The 25,406-nt window shown below is 45.5% G+C and overlaps 1 protein-coding gene across 1 annotated transcript in view; it reads right to left on the bottom strand.

The window, feature by feature from the left end:
- CNKSR1 (connector enhancer of kinase suppressor of Ras 1) overlaps nt 1-25,406 on the bottom strand; it is an 84,355-nt gene that overhangs the window by 33,105 nt on the left and 25,844 nt on the right. The window contains exons 10-14 of the mRNA XM_083173276.1: nt 23,089-23,141; nt 22,883-23,001; nt 20,007-20,110; nt 19,717-19,747; nt 15,023-15,192 (exon numbers count right to left, since the gene is read on the bottom strand). Coding sequence (XP_083029402.1) covers nt 15,023-15,192; nt 19,717-19,747; nt 20,007-20,110; nt 22,883-23,001; nt 23,089-23,141 — 477 coding nt within the window. The remainder of the gene's footprint in view (nt 1-15,022; nt 15,193-19,716; nt 19,748-20,006; nt 20,111-22,882; nt 23,002-23,088; nt 23,142-25,406) is intronic.

Genomic DNA, 25,406 nt, shown 5'->3' with positions numbered 1-25,406 from the left:
TACTGCCCCCCAGCCCTTGAGACTGGCGTCGGTAGTGACTACCAGCCAGCTCCAGGACTGCAGTGACCGACCCCACTGAAAGGAATCCACGTCTGTCCACCATTTCAGGGAGGCTCGAGTTTCCAAAGACAGCACTATCTGTTCTGACTTCATGGTCTGTGTGTTTCCTGACCAAGCCGTCAAAATGTTCCACTGGAACACCCGAGAGTGGAACCTGGCAAACTGCAGCGTCTCGAAAGACGCCACCATCTTCCCCAGCAGGGGCACCTCCACACTGATGTGCTCCGAGAGCTGAGAATTTCCTGCACTAAGGCAACCAGATCCCTGGCCTTTACCTCCGGTAAAAATACCCGGTGTAGATGGGTACCCAGAATGACTCCCAAGAATTGGAGTCTCTGTGACGGCACCAACTGAGACTTTTGTAAGTTTAAAAGCCAGCCGTGAGCCTGCAAAAACCTGATGGCCTCTGCCAAGTGACTCTGCAACCTGTCTGCTAACTCTGCTTTGAACAGCAGGTCGTCCAAATAAGGTATCACTGTGATTCCCCTCAGCCTGAGCACAGCCGCCATTACAGACATTATTTTGGTGAAAACCCTTGGTGCTGTGGCCAGACCAAAGGGCAACGCCTGGAACTGTAGGTACAGGTCTCCTATCGCAAACCTCAACAGGGCCTGATGTTCTGGGTGTATGGGGACATGAAGATACGCGTCCTGGACATCCATGGACGCCAAAAATTCTCCCTGGTCCAGGCTTAGCAGCACTGACCGTAGAGATTCCATTTTGAAATGGTCTACCCACAAATGGACATTCAGAGACTTTAAATTTAGTATTGGTCTGAAAGACCCGTCTGGTTTGGGTACCAGAAACAGAGTCAAATAAAAGCCTTTCTTCCACTCTGCCCTTGGAACCGGAATTACCACTCCCTTCTCTAACAGAGAGTGAGCTGCTCTTAAGAGAGCTGTACGAAGCCGGGCTTCCTTTGGTAAAGCTGTGGGAATGAATCTTCTCGGAGGAAGACCTTTGAAAGGAATTTTGTATCCATGGGCTATAATGTCTAACACCCAGGAATCCTGGTCTAGTGAAGCCCATGCGTCCCTGAACTGTGATAGACGACCCCCCACCTTTACCACTGCCGGACAAATCCCCTGAGTCATGCGGAGGGTTTGTCCTCTCCTTTGGTGACAGGTTTCTTATGGAAAGAACCAAATTTTGACTTTGGGGTCTTACCCCTGGAGGACTGAAACTTTCCCCTAAATGACTGTCCTCAAAAGGACGCAACACCTCTAGGGGAGGGCCGAAAGGACGGTCTAAAAGCAGAAAATCTTGATGTCTGCTTGGCTGCGGGGGAAGGCAGAAAGGTACTCTTGCCACCCGTGGCCTGCTTAATAATCTCTTCTAATTCGGATCCAAATAATAACTTTCCTTTGAAAGCTAAGGTTTCTAAGGCCTTCTTAGACTCATTATCTGCTTCCCAGGCCTTAAGCCAGAGTACTCTCCTGGCATTAATAGACACTGTGGAAACTCTGGTCGCCCTTTTGAGAGCTTCCTCTTCGGCTTCCAACACATACTCTGCAGCAGCCTTAAGCTTCTCCGCTAGCAACAATACACCAGGATCAGCATGTAAAATGGTGCATAAATCATTGGCCCACTCAATCATGGCCTTAGAGACCCAGGCTGAAGCAATGAGGGGACGTAGGGTGAATCCCACCCCTTCAAATATAGCTTTGAGATTTCCCTCCAGCTTTTTGTCCACAGGGTCCTTAAAAGCTGCACCCCCTTGCACTGGTAATACAGTAGCTTTTGACAGACGTGGCACAGAAGCATCCACTACAGGCACTTTTTCCCAGAGCTCCGCATGAGACTCCAGCATGGGGTACAGACTTAAGAACCTCTTTGGCATCTGTAGCCTTTTATCAGGAGTTTTCCAAGCTCCCTCCAACAATTCTTGTAAACCTTCATCCGAAGGAAATGTAACAGCTTCCTTACGCTGCCGTTTAAATACACCTTTAGCAGGAGTTTTGTCCTCCACTGAAAGTTTTAAAGCCTATTTAACAGCTGTAATCAAATCCTCCACCCCTGCGGCTGAGGAATCTTCAGAATCATCACCCTGCTCCCAGGGAATGTCTGCATATGCTCCCTCCTCCTCATCTATTATTAAAGGCACCGAGTAAGACCTTTTAGGGGTCCCTACAGCATCAATATCAATTTTGTCTAGCAAGTCACTAAACCTGTTGATCCCTTTTGCAGTATCCTGCATCACCTGTATGAATGCAGGATCTGCCTGGGTAAGAGGCAAGGAGCCAGAGGACTGCTGGGATGATGACATAGGTCTCTGAGATTCTACCAAGGCATCCCCCTGTCTGTCCAGCAATTGCACTAAAGCGTTAACTGACCTGCCCAGGGCACTAGCCCACGCGGGTTTAATCTGCTCTGCCCTCTGGGGTTCACTCCACATGGGTCTCACAGCAGCGCAAGCAATACACAAACCCCCCTTGGCCATCTGCTCCGGTAAAAAATTTTGTGTACACACATTACAAGCGCTCAGTGTAGTAAGGGCTCCCTCCCCCAAAACCACAGCTTGCTGCTCAGACATGATGTAAAGTAACCCACAGTGCATACAATGTACAACAGCGTCTATACAGAGTCAATGCACACAGCCACTTATCTGTCTGTTGGTTTCAGATGCGGGGAAATGATGCCCAGGAAATCCAAACACTCTGTCAGGATCTGTAAGCCAGCTCAGCTCCGCTGCAAGCGTTCCGAATGGCGCCAAACACAGAGTGAGGGAAGAGACCAAGTCCCTGCTGCTGCGGGGTCCGTGACTTTTGGCGCCAACCACCCCCAGACAGCCGCTCCCTTAGTAGGATCTCCTAGTTCCAGTATCTCCCCCTCAGCTGGGGATTACTTGGAACATGCCTGTAACAACACTGCTGTCCTCTCATAACAGGAGCTCAGTGAGTAAGCTCCGCAGAAAATGGCCGCCGCCATCACGGAGCGCCTGTCCCCCATGATCCCCACCTAGCGTGAAGCCGGTTTCAGGACGCTCCGGAGCCCAGGCAGCTTCTTAAAAGAAGCTGTAAGCGCTGCACAGGGAGGCCAGACAGCGTCTCCCTTGTGCACAGTGAGCTGACAGGACGCGCTTCTGCCAGCTCCTGCTGCGCTAGCAGTGTGAGGATTCACTAATGAGAATCCTCACTCTGTGCCTACCTAGTTAGGGTGAAAGTTAATAAAATAATAAAAATTCCCTAACTACTCTAATTTTTCGGCTGCTCCTGCAGCCCTTTAGAATAGCACCCACTCCAGTGGGCACCTAACACGAACTGAAGAGTCCGGGATGCAGTAGGGGAGGAGCCTACCCTCTAAAAGCTTTAGGATAGGTGCCTGGCTCCTTCGGACCCTCCTACATCCCAGTGTTGAGCTGTGTCACCAGGACCATTGAAAGAGAAATTATTTTCAGTAAAAAAAAAAAAAAAAGAGTCCTTCTAGTCATGCCATGTGTTACAGGACTCAGTAACACCATGCAACCTTCATGCAATGATGTGAATAAGACACACAAGCAGCTTATGCTGATAAAAATGTTAGGTATCCATATATTGTGCATGTGTGTGTGTGGCTGCATGAGCATATGAAATGCTAAATGACAGTATTTTCCAGGTAGACACTGTAACATAGCATTTCATATGCAGATACAACCGTGGTCATGCACAGAATATAGGCATGCCAAATGTTATTATAATAGCTTAAGCTGTTTGTGTTTACTAATAAGATATGTAACCACCTTTTAATTGCAGGTATGTGGCTACCACGTAGACTATACTGATATTATACTTATTTCCTTTTAGGGCTCTCAAATGAACAGAGGTACAGCGTGTTTATATAAAAAAAGTAAGTTTACTTTCTTAAATGTGATGAATATAACATTACAATGCAAACATTTGAATTCAATAAATAACTTTTACATAACATACGGCTTCAACTAATGACTTTAACATGACACATCAATAACTTCATAGAACAAGCAGAACATAACTTTACTCAGTAACCTTGCATGACATATATAAATTCAATGAACAACTACACTCTCTACATTTCCTATACATATAGTAATGCATGCATTTACACAAAAAGTCACCATGCGCTGGCCAGCATAAAAAACACTGCATACTGTATATATATATTTGTTGGCGCGCGTTGGGGCCCTTGCTGAAGGTGTGAATGGGTTAATAAGCAACCTGTCTAAATATGAGTCTTTCCACTGATCTTCACTAGGCAAACCTAGCACTGTAGAAGTCTATATCCCAGTCCCTTTGATATGTGATATAAATCACCCAAAGTATATGAGTCACGGAATTAGATACAATAGTCTGGCTTTCCCTTAGAGAATTGAAACTTTCTATCTTTCTCCTATAATCGCTTGGCTGTGAGCTTAGGGGGCATTAGCTACAAAGTCTCCTATTCAATGCAGCAGGAAGCTTGAGCTATTCCTATTACAGCTGCTGTGTTAAATGGAGCTAACATAAATGTCTGGGGTTCCTGTGGTGTTATAGTGCATAAGGAGGTTAGCTCACCAGTTCTCGCAGCTTTGTCTATACTGGGCAACTGTCTCTCTCTTTCTGTCCTCCCTTTCCTGCTTTATCTCCTTGCTTGGTAAACTGTCCCTCTTACTATCTTCCTCCTTCCTTTCTTTTGCTTTATTATCTTGGGTCTGTCTGTCTTTTATCCCCAGCCTGACGTGGCCACTTGTCTCCTTGTTCCCCACCTCCCTTCTCCCGCAGGGCACTGCTGTTAATACAGACAGACCCTGGGTGCGGAGGGGGGTGACAGAGTGCTCCTGTATGTGAGTCAGGAGCGCTACCTTCGGTTTGGTGGCTACTGACAATGTCCACTGTGTGGGTGAAAGCGGAGCCCTCCCCTCTCTTGACGGCGCCCCCTCCCGTCTCCCGCTGGTGGCCGTCAGTGATATGAACGGCACCAGGGTGTAGAGGGGCGCGACAGGGGCGGCTCTATGCTGGGCTGGGCGGCGACTTTTAGGGCTCTTGATCTTCTCCTGCAGTGGGTGGTAGTTGGGAGGCGGCTTGGCTTCAGGGCGGGCTAGAGGTGGCTAGGAGAGGGCAGCCAGTTCAGACTGGACAGCACTTACGTATTCTCCTCCTAGCGGCGGATGGGCAGCCCTCTTTCTCTCCCTCTCTTCGCCGTCCACGCCTCCTCCCGTCTCCCGCAGGGCAGCGCTGCTGATATAGCAGGCAGCACCTGGGTGTAGAGGGGCGTGAGCGGGGCTGGTCTCTCCTTCTCGGCGTGTAAGTGCGCTTGTGGGCGGCAATCAGCAGGCGGCTCCTCCTTCCGGCCAAGCGTCTCTCTCGCTTGATGGTGGTGGGCGGAAACAGGGGGGCGGCTCCGTCACCTGGCTTGGTGCAGCGCGGCTTCTCAGGCGGGACTCAGGAGACAGCGGAGGTGTGTCTGGACGGCTTCTTCCCAAGCAGATGCGGCGTGACTTTCTCCCCGCCGGCAGCAAGGTACTTGGCTTTTCTCAGCTGCAGCGTCTTCGGCACTCTCCTTCCCCTACCGCCTCCCGTCTCCCGCAGGGCACTGTCATAGCTTCTGACAGGCTCTGGGTGTGGAGGGGCATACTTGGGGCTAGAAGCTGGCTCCTTCTCTTTTAGCCTCTGTATAGCAGTTTTATTGGGCGCTGTGCCTGCTTCTGTCAGCCTGCATGAATACGGTGATATGTGCCTTCTATCTCTCTGGCCGGCTGGCTAGACAGCTCCTTCTATGGCTCATAACCTCTCTCGCTGCTGCTAATGTCTACAGCTCCGTTTACAGCCTAGAGCCGCCAGCGGATAGGTGAGCACTTGAAGGAGGGAACAGCTGAGCTGAGCTTCACTGCGCTGTCAGCTCTTTTATATCTCAGCTGGGAGGTCAGCTGTTCAGCGCGAGAACAGCTGTTTTCCCGCTTGGTCCTCGAGACAGCTGGTTTCCCGCATTTTTTATGTCCTCGAGGCCACTCTGGGGCTCCCTTTGACTGACAGGCAACTGAGGGTTCACCCAGGGGGCAACTATACACACAGCGCTTGTCTAACCAAAGTCCAAATGATTTACAGTCCATTTCACTGCCACCAATGTCTTTTCCTAAATAAATCAGCAGTAACACATAAATATGTCAAAGTCTGTAGCTGCCATAGTTATTAAGTACATGTATGTCCATGCTACCTAGTTTTTCAGAGTCTCCTGGCAACTTGTACACTTCGGTTGCTCAGTGAATGTTACCACATTTGTGGAAAAGTTCATCACACATCATAAGTTTTTACAGCAAAACAGCTTATGATGTACCTCCTTATTCTCTAACATATATACAGGCATATATGTTACAGATACATTTTGCACAAAAAGATGCTGAGTGTTAGAGAGTCTCATAGAACTCAAGCGTTATGTGCAACACCACTTAACACACAGAAGATGGATATACAGGCATGTGGATGCATCTGTACACATACATGTATGAAAAGTTTGGAATCACCCAGATGTACACACAAACTAATCATACAAATAAAGTAGATGAAGAGAAAAATACATGAACATTTCATATTTGTAATGAGCATATATACTGTTGCTTTTTCCAAAAATATTCTAAATATGCATCATGTATGGCTGCTTTAGATAAAAATAAGTGTTCAGTAAGTGTCTGCAAGTCTTGTGATCTTCTAGTAATTTTAAAAATATGTCTTTGTAAATACATGATACAAATATTCATTTACAGATGGAGCCACACTCACCTAGCCTACCTATGGCGTTTGGATCGCCAATTCACCACAGCACAAAAAGTAGCACACCTTGGCTTGGCGTATGGTGTTACTGGATGAGTGCAATACCAGCGATCATCCACCAGATGTCGCTTTTTAAAATAACCACTGTGCATGCCGCATATGTCTAATGCACAGCTATAGCAAAAGAATCCGGAATGCATGTGCGTACAGTGTCCATTGAAATGCATTGTAGCACAAGAACTATTTTACTGTACAATATTGTACTGTTCAGTATGGTAAATAGACACTTTTCCAAAAATACTATTACATAGACGTGCGTCTCATTATGCTATATATAACAGGCTATGGGGATAAGTGCGTCCCATCCTCGGCAAACGGCGTGCCGCAGCGACCCGTCTCGACAGCAAAGACAACCTGTGGATCAATACTATGTGTTCTACTTATGTAAGGGTACTGCTGTCCGTGCATCTCATTACGCTTCACTGGTTAAACACAGAATTAAGCTACAGTAGGAATGACATACAATACGAGCAGGCAACTGGGATTCAGCCAGGGCTCCATGGGAGTCCACATCTATGGAGCGATCGACGGCATAGTTTACATTTGTGTAAGGGCAATGCTGTACGTGTGTCTCCTTATGCTACACTGGTTAGACGCCGAATTGAGCTACAGTAAAAATTACATACAGTACGAGCAGGCCAGACTCATGCACCAAGGTTAACACAATGGCTATCATGTGTGAACCACATCTATTGAGCAAGCAACAGCATAGGTTTTACATGTCTAAGGGGAATGCTGAATGTGCATCTCATTATGCTAGATAACAATGGCACACAGGCTGCAATACTTGGTGGCACCTGCTGTGCAACAGGGAGCGGAGCAACTGGCAGGAGCAGACTAACCTGAGCCAGGATTACTCACTGTCACCTCCCTGCAGTCCGACAATGATGCCCTGGCTGCAGTGGAAGCCAGAAACCCTGCAAGCTGGGTGGACAATTGGAGGGGACCCCACCCGCGGTTGCTTGCCGTTTCCCTTGCCTGTGTCACATAAACATAAACAAACAGTCTGCTCCGAAAGCCAAGTCTCCTCTTTCATTTGATACCAGTGTTGAGTCTCTATCACCTAGGAACGGAGACATCAGGGTGCAAAGTGGATAGTAGACTGTAATGGGCCCATTAATTAAGATGCATCATGGGTTCTGATGCTTGCCATTAGACTTGCGGGAGTCTCAGAAATCTAGGGTTCATATCTTCTGGTAACTAAAGGTCTTCCTGTCACACCAGGGGTCTGAGTTGCGGAGACTGAGACCTCTGGTGGGGACCTGGATCGGTATCTGAACCGGGGAGGTTGCAGAGGACCCTTTCGCATGTGATGCGAGACAGTGCACCCAGAGCCAGTAAACAGTCAATGGTAAAATACAACCGAGTTTATTTGGCAGATGGTTGTAGGATAACAGACAGTAAAGTATGCAGGATAAATGACACAGTTCATGCAGATTGCAATACTTTACAGAGATGATGAATGGTATCGATGGTGGAACATCGGATCCGGAATATCGGATATGGAGTAGTAGACTGTGGGTCCGGAATGACGGACGGAAACTGGAAGTGATGAATCCGGAATATCGGACTTAGTGATGACGGAACATCGATGGTAGACGATGGCGGAACATCGGAAGGACCAGAGTCCTGGAGCTAGGCTTGGTCGCTGGGTTGAAGAAGCAGGATCACAGGCGATGGAATAACCTGGACTTCACAGGAGATGGAGTAACCTGGAATACACTGCAGCATAGGAGACAACACCAGCAGAAAATACACTTGCACAGAGACAAGGACAGCTGACCATACACTGGAGATAACTGAAGCACTAGCAATGGTTCTGAGAGCTCCCAGCATACTTATCCCCACTGGGTGGCCAGGATTGGCCGAGGAAGTATGACAGGGAGATCAGAACCAACAGGATTGGACAGCACAGACATGTGACTGGAAAGAACATGGCAGCCCCCATGTCTGCTATGGCGGGAAAGTGTGTTTGTGCACACCATGCTGGATACTGGGAGCATTAACGAGTGCAGCTGTAGTGAGCTGATGCATCAGGTCAGACTGCAGGCTTTGCTTCACAGCTGCAGCATTAAGGAGTTACTGAAGAGACTGTGGAGAGGCACTAGAAGGTAAAATAATGTCTGTTTTATCCAGATCGTGACAGTACCCCCTCCTTCAGGGGTGGCCCCAGGACACCTCTTTGGCTTGCGTGGAACTTGGTATGCAAACAATGCGGAATAACACAAAACTTCATGGTAGGAGCTTCCTCTCCTAGAATTCTTCGTCGTCAGAAGCCAAACTTTGACCATCAGACTGAGTAGACCACTCTGCATCACTGGTACCCAGATTTTCCCCAGCGACGGAAGCAGAACGGCAACTAACAGACTGGGATGGAAAAACGGAGATACCCGGATTGAGTCCAGATCCATAGACTGATGGGTGTTCAGATAATCCAACTGGAAGTTGGACTGTGCTAAATGCACTTGGAGTCGTTGAAAAGCAAGAGTTCATATCTTTGTTTGTGACACTGGATCTCCCATTTGGGAATTTTATCCTGGATACTCCTTTTGAGGGGCACTTGCTAGAAGTCCTTTTAGGGGTTTGTGAGTCCCATACCCCTCTTGTAGGGCTATTGGCAAAGATACCCTTAGAAGCTTGTAATTCCAGTAACCTATTTGAGGTTAACAAACCAGATGACTCTAAAATCACTTCTCGCATCTGAACCTTAGAACTCTTCTTTCCCTGAAGGCGAGACCTAGGGAACAAGGAATGTCTTTGTGGAATAGACCCTTTTCGGGGTCTGCGAATAGGGCAACCTTCAATAAGATGCTCTGGACTTCCGCAATAGAGACAGAGATGATGCTTTCTGCGAAGCTCCCGTTCTTCTTTGGAGAGCCTGCAGCGCAACTTGGGTCAATATCCCTCATTCAAAACAGGAGGTAAGACATCTGCATACCCTTTACACTGAGGGAACAGAGAATCTACTGCTTCCATGGCAGTTGTACGAACTGGGAGTGTCTCCTTACGCTTAGGGCAGACAGATATCATGTGTGAAGGAGCCCCGCAGTAAAAGCATAACTGTGCCTCGCGGCGAAGTCAACGCTCTTCTGGAGTCAGGCGAAAGCGATTAACCTCCATAGGTTCTTCCTCTGTCTGGGGCATCGGAGAAGGAGGTATAAGGAATGTAGAAGATGGCGTCTTGACATGATAATTTTTACCTCGTTCAACTGCCCTCTCTCTGAAACGTAGGTCCACCTTGATACATAAAGAGATGAGGTCGTCAAACTTAGATGGTAGATCACGGGTAGCAAGTTCATCTTTAATTCGATCGGACAGACCGTGCCAGAAAGCTGCATACAGGGCCTCGTCACTCCAGGAAAGTTCAGAAGCTAATATCTGGAACTGAACTAGGTACTGTCCAACAGAACGGGACCCTTGCCGGAGGCGAAGAATCTCCGTGGAAGCAGAGGTTACACGCCCAGGTTCATCGAAGATGCGCCGAAATGTATGGACAAAGTCTTTGTATGAAGACAGAAGCGCATAAGACCTTTCCCATAGTGGTGATGCCCAATCTAGGGCGGAGTCAGACAGGAGAGAGATAATGTAAGCGACTTTGGTTCTCTCTGTGGGAAAGTTGCTGGGCTGTAACTCGAACTGGATTTCGCACTGGTTCAGGAAACCTCTGCAAGCTTTTGGTTTCCCATTAAACTTGGTAGGAGTAGACAGGTGAAGATAAGGAGCAGCAGGGTTCACTGGAGGAGGAACTTCTACTTTGGAAACACGGATAGTCTCTGGACCACTTAACGTGGCCTGAATTTTATCCAGCCTGGCGGACAGACCTTGAAAATGCTGAATCACCTGACCTTGCGCCGCTTCTTGCTGATCCAAGCGGGCACTGAGAGTGGTCTGATTTTTATCCAGCCTGGCGGACAGACCTTGAAAATGTTGAATCATCTGACCTTGCGCAGCTTCTTGCTGATCCAAGCGGGCACTGAGAGTCTCTGGGCCACTGATGGTGGTCTGTAATTTATCCAGCCGAGAGGACAGGTCTTGCAGGTAGTGGATCACCTGACCCTGGGCCGCTTCTTGCTGGTCCAAGCGGGCAGCCAGTTGCATGGCGCTGGGTGGTGGTGCTTGGCCTGAGGCTGGATCCATCTGGCTAGTGCTTACTGTCACACCAGGGGTCTGAGTTGCGGAGACTGAGACCTCTGGTGGGGACCTGGATCGGTATCTGAACCGGGGAGGTTGCAGAGGACCCTTTCGCATGTGATGCGAGACAGTGCACCCAGAGCCAGTAAACAGTCAATGGTAAAATACAACCGAGTTTATTTGGCAGATGGTTGTAGGATAACAGACAGTAAAGTATGCAGGATAAATGACACAGTTCATGCAGATTGCAATACTTTACAGAGATGATGAATGGTATCGATGGTGAAACATCGGATCCGGAATATCGGATATGGAGTAGTAGACTGTGGGTCCGGAATGACGGACGGAAACTGGAAGTGATGAATCCGGAATATCGGACTTAGTGATGACGGAACATCGATGGTAGACGATGGCGGAACATCGGAAGGACCAGAGTCCTGGAGCTAGGCTTGGTCTCTGGGTTGAAGAAGCAGGATCACAGGCGATGGAATAACCTGGACTTCACAGGAGATGGAGTAACCTGGAATACACTGCAGCATAGGAGACAACACCAGCAGAAAATACACTTGCACAGAGACAAGGACAGCTGACCATACACTGGAGACAACTGAAGCACTAGCAATGGTTCTGAGAGCTCCCAGCATACTTATCCCCACTGGGTGGCCAGGATTGGCCGAGGAAGTATGACAGGGAGATCAGAACCAACAGGATTGGACAGCACAGACATGTGACTGGAAAGAACATGGCAGCCCCCATGTCTGCTATGGCGGGAAAGTGTGTTTGTGCACACCATGCTGGATACTGGGAGCATTAATGAGTGCAGCTGTAGTGAGCTGATGCATCAGGTCAGACTGCAGGCTTTGCTTCACAGCTGCAGCATTAAGGAGTTACTGAAGAGACTGTGGAGAGGCACTAGAAGGTAAAATAATGTCTGTTTTATCCAGATCGTGACACTTCCCTTCAATAAGAACCTGGTTCTGAGCTGATTGGACCACCAAACCCAGAGAAATTTAGCGTTAAGCTCCTTTTAATTTATCCGTAGGGTTAAGCTATATAAATTCTATAAAAACAAAATTTTTCACCAGCGCTGCTGACACTGTAACACATTTTGCACTATCTAATTAGAGGACAGATTATCATTCCAACCAGCAGCTCATTGGTTGTATTGGCTATGGAACGTAGACACTCCCCATTGTCCGTGTTCTAGCTAGCGTAATGAGATGCTAGTTTATGCTGGCTAGTCGCCCCCACCTCATCCCTCTCCATCTCCTGGGAGACTGCAATTTCAGTCAAGGAAGTCAGTGTGAATACTGTAAATTGCGTTTAAGTCCCCTAGTTAGAAACCCCTGCAAGATGGGCAGACAATTGGAAGGGACCCCACCTGCGGCTGCTTGTTACTTCCCTTGACGGTATCACATAAACGAATAGTCATCTGTCCCAAAAGCCAAGTTCTTTTATATGGTACCGGACTCGAGTCTCTAGGACACCTAGAACCAGAGATATCAGGGTGCAAAGGGAAACACATTTTCCCCATAAACTATAATGGGTTAATTCAGACCCACCATGGAAAAACTTTATGGAGATGCTGAGCCCCATGTTTTGGCATACAGGGACTTAGGGAGGAGCTTTTATCTATCCCCATTATACTTCTAGTAATATCATATTTTGCAGTAGACATTACAGCACAGTATAATAAAAGCTGTTTGTGTTACTTGGTACGCAAAGTGCTACTTACTGTAGTACTCAAAAATGGAAAATCTGTATGGAGACGCTAAGCACAGTGTTTTGGCATTCATGTACTTAGAGAGCAGCTTACTTTGATAAGTTTGAGGACTCCTTAAAGCAGGCATGCCCAAAGTCAGGCCCGGTGGCCAATTGCGGCCCGTGCTGTGATTTCAAGCGGCCCGCAGCCTCCAGCTGGAAGAGGGCAGAGCATCAGATGTGGGAAGCACAGTACAGGACACTAAAGGTGGGGCCCCAGCGTGCGTGCCTTTACCTTGCTTTCTGCAGCAGTGAGGAGGTGCCGGCCGCCACAGTGAGATGTGTTTCGCGTCTTTTGGGTGAGTATGCGTCCTACCCCTGCTGCTGCAATCGTATATCACCCTCCTCCACAATCACAGTGACAGCAGTGTTTGGGGAGGGGGGCAGCAAGGGGGAAGCTTGCTCCCGTAACAAGCAGAGCAGAGGAGGATGGCAGCGGGAGCCCAAGCATCTCCTGTCCTTGCAGTTCCTGCTTTGCCTCTCCTTCTACCTCACACAAGGGGCTGGGAAACATACAAAGAAGGGAGTGGGGTCAGGCTGGGGGACATACAGTGAATGGAGGCAGTGATGGCCATTCAGAGAAGGGGGAGCAGGGGCAGGCTGGGATACATAGTGAATGGGGGTCATACAGTGAATGGGAGTCATACAGTGAAGGAGGGTCAGGCTTGGGGACATCCAATGAATGGAGGCACTGATGGACATTAAGAGAAGGGGGGCAGGTTGGGGGATAGGCTGAATGGTCGGCCCCCACACATTTACACTTCAAAAAATCTGTCCCTCTTTGCAAAAAGTTTGGACACCCCTGCCCTAAAGGATATAAACTGGAAGGAATTATTTAGCGTTAGGGATACTACTAAAAGGTGGTAAACTTTAAAAAAAATACTGCAGGAGGGCACTGATAAAATTATTCATAGGGTAAATAGAACAAATATCAAAAGGAAACTGATGTGGCTTAACAGCAAAGTCAAATTAGAAAAAGATTAAAAAAGGAGGGCAATCAAAGAGTTTAAACAAGAGGGGACACCAAAATCATTTGTCCCATATAAAGAATGTAATAAGAAATATAAAAATACAATCAAGATGGCTAAATTAGAGACAACATAAAATAGCCGCAGATAGCAAATCTAATTCCAAAACATTCTACATTTATATAAATGGGAAATGGTTAAGTAAAGAAAATAATGGCCCAATAAAAAAAATAAGCATGGTACCCTGGTTATAGAAGGACAAGAGAAAGCGGAATTATTCAATGAATTTTTTGCTTCGGTATTTAGAAGGGAAGAATCTTCAGAATCTTTCAGTGAGGAAATAGTCAAAAATAGATTATAGAACTTAAATAGTGACAAATCTCCTGGCCCGCACTAAATACACCCTAGGATACGTTCTGTCATAGCACTTATATTATATCTGATATTCGAGGAATCAATAAACTCGGGGATGGTACCAAGGGACTGGCGCATAGCTAACGTAGTACCAATATGGTAGCAAAACTAACCCTGAAAATTATAGACCGGTCAGCCTTACATCCATTGTAGGGAAATTATTAGAAGGAATAATAAGAGATAGTATCCAAAATTTCTTAGAGAAGGTGATAAGTAAGGCTCAGCATAGGTTCGTCAAAAATAGATCGTCAGACTAATTAGCTTATATGATGAAGTCAGTAGTGAGCTGGATTTAGGGAAATCTGTTGATGTACAGTAATACTTCCTAATTTCGCTCAAGCTTTTGACACGGTGCATCATAAAAGGTTATTAATAACACTAGGCAATTTAGGGTTAGAAGATAAAATTTGTAATTGGATTAAAAACTGGTTGCACAATCGGGGACATGGAATACATTCCAGCTGGGGTAAGTGGAATGTATCCAAAGTGGAGTCCCGCAAAGTTCAATAATGGAACCCACCATGTTTAATATATTCATTAATGAATAGGATTTACTCAAGTCAGTAGTTGCAAGTCAAATAGGTTGAACTCAATGGACTAATGTATTTTTTCATACTATGTTACTATGTAGAGGGGAAACAATATAAGGCAAGTATGCGGTGGAGACAATGTGATCCCAGACCCATACTGCAGAGAAGACCTCCCATGAACAACCAATTAACCCAATTAAATGCCTTCTCCACATCTGTGGATAGGAAGACAACATGTTGTCTCCCTCCCCTGATATTGTGAATAAGATCATTTCAGGGTAATTTTGACCGACCTGATTGCCGATGCAACAATTTTCTACCATACCCACACTGGGTTAACAATTATAAATCCTGCAGATTATATAAAATGTAAACATTTTATAAATATATAACATACTTGTGGTGCATTGTACCAGAAAAATCTATCTTTCTTCAAGACACACCAGCAGCGTTTCCACTTCTGGGACATGAAGCCAACATTTTCTTTTTTCTTCCACAGCCAGCCATCACAATCTGGACTAGCCAAGTCACGGCAGGATATCCGCCTACGACTCAGCTTGTTTACCCCTGGGTGCCAAACAGATAGAAAATGGAAATAAATTGAAGATTTAAAACAAAAAATACTGGAATAAAAAGGTACAGTTATAGTGCCCACCCACTTTGTCTGGTAATATCCAGCCCATGGCTCACTGAGCCAGTCCTGGTTACAGAAACACTGGGGGGGAAAAACAGGGGCCCCCCTGTATTTCTATAACCAGCACCAGGCCCATGGCCAAAGCATGATCACCCTGGCCAATAAAGCCCCCCCCTCCCTGGGGAACCCTGACCCGGGCTGAAGCCCGGTGCTGGCTCTGCCACCCCTGGGCAGGTTAAAAAGTGTAAAAAAGAATGAGCAAGCCTACATCCACAGACCTGTAGTTAGTTCTTCAAGATGTTTGAAGCAACCTCCCTGCTAAATTCCTTCAAAAACTGTGTGCAAGTGTACCTAGAAGAATTGACGTTGTTTTGAAGACAAAGGGTGGTCACGCAAGATATTGATTTGATTTAGATTTCTATTTTGTTCATTCACTTTGCATTTTAGGAATAACCCAGCCTATTCAAGGTGAAATTCTATTGTATTCACTCTGACAGTCTCTGAAGAAGCCGCCGAGCATTGCATGGTGGAGAAATGCGTAAGCTGAGATCTCTTTCCTCTTCTGGTACCAGTCTTCTGTACATTTGCCGGTGACCATCTTGTGGGCAGATCCAAAAAAGTTGCTAACCAGACTAAGCCGCGAGCCACATCCAGCTTTCAACATTGGGTGGCCACCTGTGTACTTCCAACTGCGCCTGGCTGAAGCCAGCAATCGTAACTGCTACTACAAAGGAGTGTCAATTATATCACATTGCTCACACTAATTTTCCTTTCATTGCGAAAACGCTGTATTAACTCTTCCCTATGCATTAATGAATAACCAACTACTAACCTATGCTGTTCTAATGGGACTTACATGAACAAGCACTAACTAATCTATTAATCACTTCGGTGGTATGCCTTAAATCTCTCCGGCTAAGCTGCGCTATCTGGCAGGCTCACCCGAGAATTTTCTGGGCATACCACTGATTGAAGTGCGCCAGTGGTCCCTTCAGCTGTGCACCACCACTAGGGCTGGAGGTGACAACTGTGCACCCCCCCCCCAGTTGTCACCTCCAGCCAGTGCCGACTCCCCCACCCCGGCAATCATATGGGCACAGTGCTACTTTATGTCGCCCCGCTCAGCAAAGTTCAGGACACCGGGTCACTGCTGTGCTGTCTGTGAATGGCGGTGGGTGCAGTGACAGGGCTGTGGGGGGGGGGGCCTAAGTGCTCTGGTGGGTATTTCTGGGGAAGAACAAACCTGCCCTTGCCGGTTTGTCCTGCCCCAGAAAAACCCATGACTCAAGGGGTTAAGCGACCATCACAGGAACTCTTATCCTATTAAGAATTGCTCTGGACTGGCTTACTAACAATACTAAAGTGCTTATAATGCCTGCTTATGAATGAGCTTTGTTTTTTATTGTTATACTTTATTTGTGAATTAAAATTATTTTGCTGTTTTAGCGCAGTGTCTGTTGTTGATTCTATGTTTACCTTTCATGTGGTCTAAGTACCCACATCCCACTGCAGCTTGAATATAAAAAAGCATATTCTAGAATTAACTACCTGTATTGGGCTCTGCATGCTGTGGTTCATTTAGCGCATAGCCACCACCTCTTTTTGTATAAAAAAAATTCTGCAGTAATCAAGAAGCACTGAGAGTGGAGATTTATATTGTGATTGTTTTTTTCAACGTCTATAAGCTTACCTGGTCATCTTTTCCACTCACATCTTTCTCTGCCTGGTACATTTTCCTCTTTTTATCTATGCTCCTGCTTACATTAAAACATTTTGCATTCTCCATGTGCCTCCAATGTGTCTTGTGCCCTCTAGAATGATTGATTTGTCATAAAAACTAATTTATCTGTGACCTACTTCTAAGGGGCCCTTTTTTCAATAAATAAAATATAAGCTTATTCAATGAAACCACCCATTATTTTCTTGCCCCCAAATGTATGACAGAGGGATCACAGGCAGCTACAACCCCTACAGATGTCTATGGGGAATGTAGTGCTTAAATATGTACCAACTTATTTGCATTCTGAAGATAGGCCCCCACAGATGTAACCTGCGAAGGGTTCCCCCAAAACCCTCACCAGCAACGGATGCCAAGCATGTGTGGTCAGCGGGACTGGACATGAGCAGTACCCTGGGCAGCACTAATAACACAGGATACGGTCACTAGGTCTACAAGCATTAGGTCGACACAACTAGGTTGACATGCATGGAGGTCAACATGACTGAAAGTCGACATGCAGGAAGGTCGACATGACTGAAGGGCGACATGACTGAAGGTCGACATGCAGGAAGGTCAACATGCAGGAATGTCCACAGGGTCATTAGGTCGACAGTCAAAAGGTCATCATGGTATTTTTTTTTTGGAGCCGAAATGTGCCAACAGGCGGTAATTCACTAGGGCATGGTGGAAGAATAAAATAGTGCGTCGAGCGTAGCGGGGCTACTTTTCAGTGTCCATGTTCACTGTGTTGACATTTGGGACAAAAAAAGTGAAAACCACATGTCGACCTTTTGACAGTCGACCCAATGCATGTCGACCGAATGACCCAGTCGACCTAACCCATGCCGACATTCTTGCGTGTCGACCTAGTGGTGTTGACCTATGCTTGTCGACCTAGTTGCTGTCTACCAGTGATCCATACCCAATAACCCATTGCAGGGTGGGTTCCTTTCAAAGCGATTGTGAATGTTTAGAGATATATCTCACCAAATCACATCCTGCAATGCATTCTGGGCTGCTAAGATTCAGATATTTTAAATACAACATAAACACATCTATTAAATATTAAAATAAAGCATTGGGCTAGATGTAACAGAATACAATTTTTAGAAATGTGCAGCAAAATTGCACATTTTCTACAAAGCGCACATATAATAGGGTGCAATTTGTGGTAAAAATCGCAAATTTTGCAATGACCGGGAAAAAAAATGGTGTGGGGGCAAAACCCTTTCTTTTTGAAACTTTGATAAAAATCATTAAAAAAAAAAAACTGCACATTCCCGTTGCTTTCAAAAATAAATCACCAGAAATCTGGCTTATGATTCTGGCTTGTTCTAAAAAAATCGCAAACATCCTATTACATTTCACCCCATATCTCATTTTTATGTGATTTGTTCACTGGAATTAGAATTAAATTATAAAGTTGTGGTCAGAGAAATATCTTTACATATTTATGTATCGAACAGTTTCTTTCATGTCTGTGTAATTGTGTGTACACACGGTAAGATTTGGCTTCTGATGTTCCCCATATAGGGAGCATCAGAAGCCGAATCGCATGCAAATCGATGCGCTGCCGATGCGTGCTCCCGTGTGAGCGCAAATCGGCAGCCAGATAGAGAACAGCAGGCAACACTATATAGTGCAGATCTGCACTATATAGTGTAAATTGTGCCCCTCTAGCATGCCGTGAGATGCGAGTCCCGATGTGATCTGATCGCGTCGGGACTCGCATCTCACGGCATATCCTGCTGTGTGAACACACCTTTAGAGATTAGTTAGATAATAGTCTGTAGTTGTACTTTGAATTTGATTGAACACAGTAATATACCAATAATAATAATAATAATAATAATAATAATAATAATAATAATAAATTAGATAACAGTTCTAAAATACATGAATATCTACATCTACCCTACATTATTCCATGATTTACAAGATAACGCCATAAATTGAAGGATATGTTTATATGGACAAATAAATGAATTAGGCTATAGGGGGGAATGTGCTGGGGAAAAATTCCCAAATGCAAAGATGGCACTTATAGGACAAGTATTGATAACAAAAGAAAACTGGAAGCTTCATAGCCAGAACTTTGTGGGACCCGTAGCAACAGCTTGAAGGGGCCCTAGTTAATCTTATTACACAGTAGTGCCCTAGTTCACATTATGTAACATTGTACTGCCCCAAATCAACAATATGCCACATTGTACTGCTTTCAGTACACAAGCCATGCTGTGTAAGGTTACTTAGCATCCTATGAAGATTTTAACCCACTGAGCCCCCCCCCCCCTCCACACACACACACACACATTGCAAAAATACCCACTTTCCAGTCCCTCCAGTCGATATCTGAATCCTTGTTGGACCTGCATTAAGTCCAACAAGGAAATCTACCTTAGACATCCTTATTTTTGTGACAGGCAGACATGGTGGAAACACCCCATCCTGATGCCCCTAGTCCCTGCCCTCAGTTCACATTATGCACACAATGGTTAGCGGGCAAATCCATGAAACTACCAGACAACATTATAACCTGGGTGTAGTGGACTCAGATAGGCCCCCTAAGCCTCTGGGCCCCAAAGCAATTGCACCCCATGTGCCCACTTTAGCTACGCACATGCCTGGTTCCCCTAAAAAGTAAGGTTACTGAGGACATTATTATAAGAGTTTATGAAAAGTATGCAAATGCTTCACATCGACAAAAAATGTGACAAATGTTAACCAATATAATTACGTTTCTGATGTTGGCGAGATCCAAATGATGTCTGCAATAAAACAGGAGGGAAATATAGATCAACACAATAACATTGAGTCTGAAACATTACTACACATATCATCATCCTAATATATAAAAATGAAAACATAAACATAAACTGCAGAAATAAACATAGTAATACATCAAAACTTTTGTTGTTTTGTAAAGAAAACACAATAGCAGTTACCTGGTACCATAGGATTAAAAAAAAAAGGTAATAATAACTATGACAAATAGTTTATCATAAACTAGAACATTGACAGATGTACCTCTTTATCACTCTTTGGTCGGTTGTCAATCTGTGAATCTGGTGTCTTATCAGTATGTAGATCTTTGGAGCACACAATCGCCTCTTCTAAACTCTTGTGAATAACTAGAAGGTAAAACAAAAAGTAAAAGGTTCTGGAAATCAGTTTTAACTAACAAAGTAGTTAGCGCTGATATGGGCTTCACATCAAGCTAACATTAATATTCCAACATGGACTGTAGATGCAGGCCAAGAGATGCACAGCACTGCCCTATAAATACAGAGTGGAAACGTGTTAAGCCCCATACACAGAGGAGTAGCTAGGTGACATGGTGCTCGGAGTAACAGTATTTTTCGCCTCTCCCTAGTAATTTTTCCTTTTTATAGTAATGCTCCATACACATTATGCCACACAAACTGTAATAGCCATTACAGAATATGCCACACACCGTAATGCCCATTACAAATTATGACCCACACTGTAATGCCTAGTAGACATTATGCCACAAACTGTAATGCTTAAGTAACTTTATGCCACACATCGCAAAGCCCATTGCACATGCCACACACTATAATGCTTAATTCACTTTTATGCCACACACCGTAAATGCTTCAGGATAACGCTTTACACGCAGTGGCTTAATTATAAATTTTGCAACACCCCCCCGTTGCACATAATGCACCCTGTAGCACTACTTACTTGCATAATGCCCCCTGTAGTGTTGCTTACACATATAATGCCCCCCCAGCAGTGCCCCATTACACACATAATGGTCCCAGAATTGCCGCTTACACATATAATGCCCCCACTAGTGCAGCTTAAACACATAATGCCTCCTGAAATGCTGCTTACCTACACATGCTGGGTTCCAAACTCATGCTTGTTCCCAAGGGGCATTACATGCTCGTTGCCATAGGGGATTACATGCTCGTTGCCATAGGGTTTATATGGTTGTTGCCATGGGGTTTTACATGCTCGTTGCCCAGGGGGAGTTAAATGTGAATTGCCCAGGGTGAAATAAAGGTGTAATGCTGTCAGAGACTCTGTGCTTCCGCAGCGAATGGGCAGGCAGCATCCAGAGGGCGGACCGGCCGGCAATGAATGTGGTGCCTGCTACTCTTCGGCACCCAGACCTTGTATATTTTGTGACTGGGATGCACCAGGAGACTGGGCTGATTCATTTGATAATTTAATTTGATATGCAACACTCATATTTCTGTGTACAAATCACACTGAATCATTTACCCCTTTCACACTGCAGCTCTTAACCGGTATAATGCCGATTTTCTAGCCTTTTAAAATGGTTATAGCAGCAGTGTGAAATCACCAGTCTGCATTTACTGGTTACAAATAACCGTACTTGCAATCGGGTAAAAAGCAGAGTCCTACACGGTTCAGAGCTGTTTTTTCTCCAGTGTGAATGGCTCTGAACTGGTATATGTGACTCAGGCAGTAGTGAGCATTGAGCTGGCTATCACTGCAGTGAATATTTAATGAGCGGGAGCAGCTCATTACATATGCATGTCTATAATGGGCGTGACCTGCTAATTAAATATGCACATATGTAATGATCAGCTCATTAAATATGCACTGCGCTGTCTTAAAGCTACTGTCTGTCCTGCTTTCTTTCACACTGCAAACCTGTTAGAGACCCAGTATTTATGTGCGGTGTGAAAGGAGTTTAAAACAGTAATATATCGGCTTTCACCTGCAATGTGAAAGGGGTTTAGTGGCTCAGACCCGTTTTAAATAAACGTTTAGGCAACGTGAAAGCAGTATAAATATAAAATGCCACAATGCAGCGACCACTGCTTTTTTTTACAAGTTCCGGCTACAGACAATAGAGAGATATAGAAGTGTCACATATCAAATTTATCATCACAGTCTCCTGGTGTGTCCTGGTTGCATCACACTGCGAATAAGATGAAAAATACACTAAAAAAGTCGCCTGAGGCTAGCAAAGTTCGGGACATGGTAGGTCACTCACACTGCACGCCAGGTGTCACATGACATATTGATACTAATTGTATGAGGCCACATCTGTATGTATGTATGTATGTACATGTGCACAAGAGACCAGGCAGTGCAGTCAGTGGCAGACCCCTCCTGCACCCAGGTATAAGTCCTTGCTGATCCCCTCCATTTTTCCCTTCCGTCCCCGTGTACAGTGAAGTGCAGCTATGCTGCAAGAAGACCCTTCCTGCAGCCAGACCCAACAGGGATCAGGGCAGCCTTAACCACATGCATCGCTCCCAATTCAGTCTGTGGCCAGCAAAAAAACAGAATTACCCACAGTTAGAGGAACTGAGCTCTCTGCAGCCGCATAGTAGAGAAGTTGCGCATAACAACCAATCACCTGCTATGCATAATTATATAGAATACACTTTATAAATGTTACTTCAAAGCTGATTGGTTGTCATGGGTAACTTCTTCACTTTATTTACTGCTTCATACACCTAGCCCTATATATTACCACAGAATGAGTACTGTGTGTCTGGTAATCTACCTGCACTGGCTGATCTCAGATGTCTGCAGCAGATCAGCGATGCCCACTCCCCTCTTTTGTGCTAAAAATAACATAATAATTAACAATTACCTCCTTACCCAAAGCAACAGGGTAGAAAGAAAAGCCCTGGGCTTTGGCCACTGCTGGTCAATTTAAAGAGAACCCCACTTTCCTATGGATTCCAACCTGGGCGCATTTTGCATTAAACCTCTGTTACTTATTCTTAAATCTTGGTATTAATATATTTAAGTTCTTTTGGTGTTGATATTCTAATGTTCCAGTGTGACCTAATACCACCATCATTGGGAACGCACACTGAGAAGATGAGCAACAAATAGATCACAAACTAGTTAAGCATCTGATTATATGCATATTAAATATCACTTCTTACCTTCTTGTCCCTCTTGAAACTGATATTTTGGAATTACTGCAAGATTTGTTGAAGTAACCAGATTACTGTCCGACATTGAAGGCCTCAAGACCACAGGAGACAATGGGACAGAGAGCAAACTATAAATAAGAAATAAATAAGAGTGTAAAGCTAGTGAGGGACAGGCAGTAAATGGTGCAACTGTGGCTTTTGTCTGCATTTCTTACCCGACTGTGGGTGTGGAGGAAGAATCTGAGTCACTTCTTGGACGAGTATTGTACTGAAATATATGAAAGAAGAATATAATATACAATTCCACAAATGTAGCAGGTTTTGGAACAGGCCAAAACTATCTTCAATGCTGCTGTCCAGCTTATCCTCTTTCAAAATGTACAACATCTGCCACCCCGGTATCCGGACCCTAGGTCGACCATGTCTGGTGGTCAACATAGTGATTGTCGAACCGTAGTGATACCATAACCGCCACGCATCATACAAGCAATACACAATTTTCCTTTTCCCTTCAGCACTCAATTAAACTCCTCACACACATTTACAAAGTTATCATCCAATCTTCTCCTATATCTTAAGGTGGCCATACATCAGAAAGATATTGTACCCAATCATACAATCTCAATTGATTGTAAAATGGATTGTATGCAGATTGTGCGCACATCTTGTGTACACAAATCATACAATCATCATCAGATGGATTGTATGACTGATTGTATGATGGATTGTATGCAGATTGTGTGCACATCTTGTGTACACAATCATACAGCATCTTATGATTGATTGTATGATTGTGTACACAAGATGTGCACACAATCTGCATACAATCTGCATACAATCCATCTTACAATCAATTGAGATTGTATGATTGGGTACAATATCTTTCTGATGTATGGCCAGCTTTAGATGGATTGTGTGTACATTGTGTGTCCAAAAACCACCAAGGACTGCCGGGGATTTCAAGGGAAATTGTACACAATCATGAGCACAATCGATCTTAAGATCGATCTTTCTGATGTATGGCCAGCTTTAGTTTAAACTAATCTCTCTTAACATTCTCACCCTCCCACTTCACTCCAGAATAATTCCTTCACTCCTAGGGGCAGATTTATTAAGCTTGAAGAAGAGATAAACTGGAGATAAAGCGGAGAAAAGGTAAAAGGACATAAAGCACCAGCCAATCAGCTGTGTTTGAAAAAGACAGCTGGGAGTTGATTGGCTGGTGATTTATCTCCTTTTACCTTTTCTCTGCTTTATCTCCAGTTTATCTCTTCTCCAAGCTTAATAAATCTGCCCCAGAGTCTCCTCAGAAATAATCACTTCCTCCCAGTGCAGTTTGGTGCGAGCATGCACTCACACTCAGGGGTAGATTTATTATAGCGGCGCCTATCGCGCCGCTATAACAGTTCCTGCTTCGCCTCATTAGCGAGGCGAAGCAGGAGGGGACACCGACAAGATCTATTAAGATCTTGCCGCCGGAGTGGGGGAGCGCTAACTCCCCCCTCCGGCGATGTCCCTCCTGGAGACAGCGCATCAGTTAATACTGATGCGCCGTCTCCTTCCCCCCCCCGGCCGGCTGACTGCGCATGCGCGGGATCTCGCTAGTCTCGCGAGATCCCAGCGCAGCTCAGCTCCATCAGCAGGGACAGCGCTGTCCCTGCTGTTAGGTATAGGGCATCGCCGCCTGCAGCTGGCGAAGTCGACAGCTGTAGGCGGCGGAACGGTCAGCGATGCTGACCGTTCATAAATCTGGCTGGAGGCAGGGGCGCAGTGCAAAACATCGCCCCTGCGCTATGCCTCCTGCCCCACACCGCCGGCGTTAGAGTAAATGCTCGGCGGGTGTGATAGATCAGGGGAAGCGCTATCCCCTGCTATAACGCACGGGGATAGCGCAGACAGTGTTGCAAGTAAGGTGGTACGGGGTGGTACGGAGTACCTGTAAGAAATATGTTGCAGGTACGCAGTACCACTTACCCCCTGACCCACTGTCATTTCTATTTTTATTTTAAGTTTAAATATAATGCATCCGCAGCCCGCCCACCAAGCGTTATGAGTGGTGCTATATGCAGCTATCGGCTACTGTTGATTTAGCCTGTCACACCAACAGACATCAGCAGCGCCGACAGCATGAAGAGCAGGCTCCACAATTGTAAGCACAAGCTGCCTGGCTCTCCCCCAAGCAATAGCCAACCCAACCCCTGACATTCCCTGTTTCTCATTCCTTGTCTCCTGATGCCAAGCCACTATTGTCATTTAGTCACTCCTCTAGCTTTGTGTGACCACGCCCCCTCATGACACATGGCCACGCCCATTTTTGGTGGAGGCTATTAGTACCACCAAGAAAAAAATTCTACTTGCACCACTGAGCGCAGATTCCCCTGATCGTCTATTAATAAATCTACCCGTGTGTCACCTGCATTACGCCTGCAGTCTGGTAGAAGACACATACTGTAGGTACTACAACGTGTCTCTCCCTCTTTGTATTACTGCTGTCTGTCTGTCACTCCTATTTAGTATGTGAGCTCTCCCGAGC

Source organism: Crinia signifera, chromosome 2 (assembly GCF_055691185.1).
Source record: "Crinia signifera chromosome 2, ASM5569118v1, whole genome shotgun sequence".
In the NCBI taxonomy this organism is placed as follows: domain Eukaryota; kingdom Metazoa; phylum Chordata; class Amphibia; order Anura; family Myobatrachidae; genus Crinia; species Crinia signifera.
The sequence above is the reverse complement of the archived record's forward strand: the minus strand, read 5'-3'. Positions and strand labels throughout refer to the sequence as shown.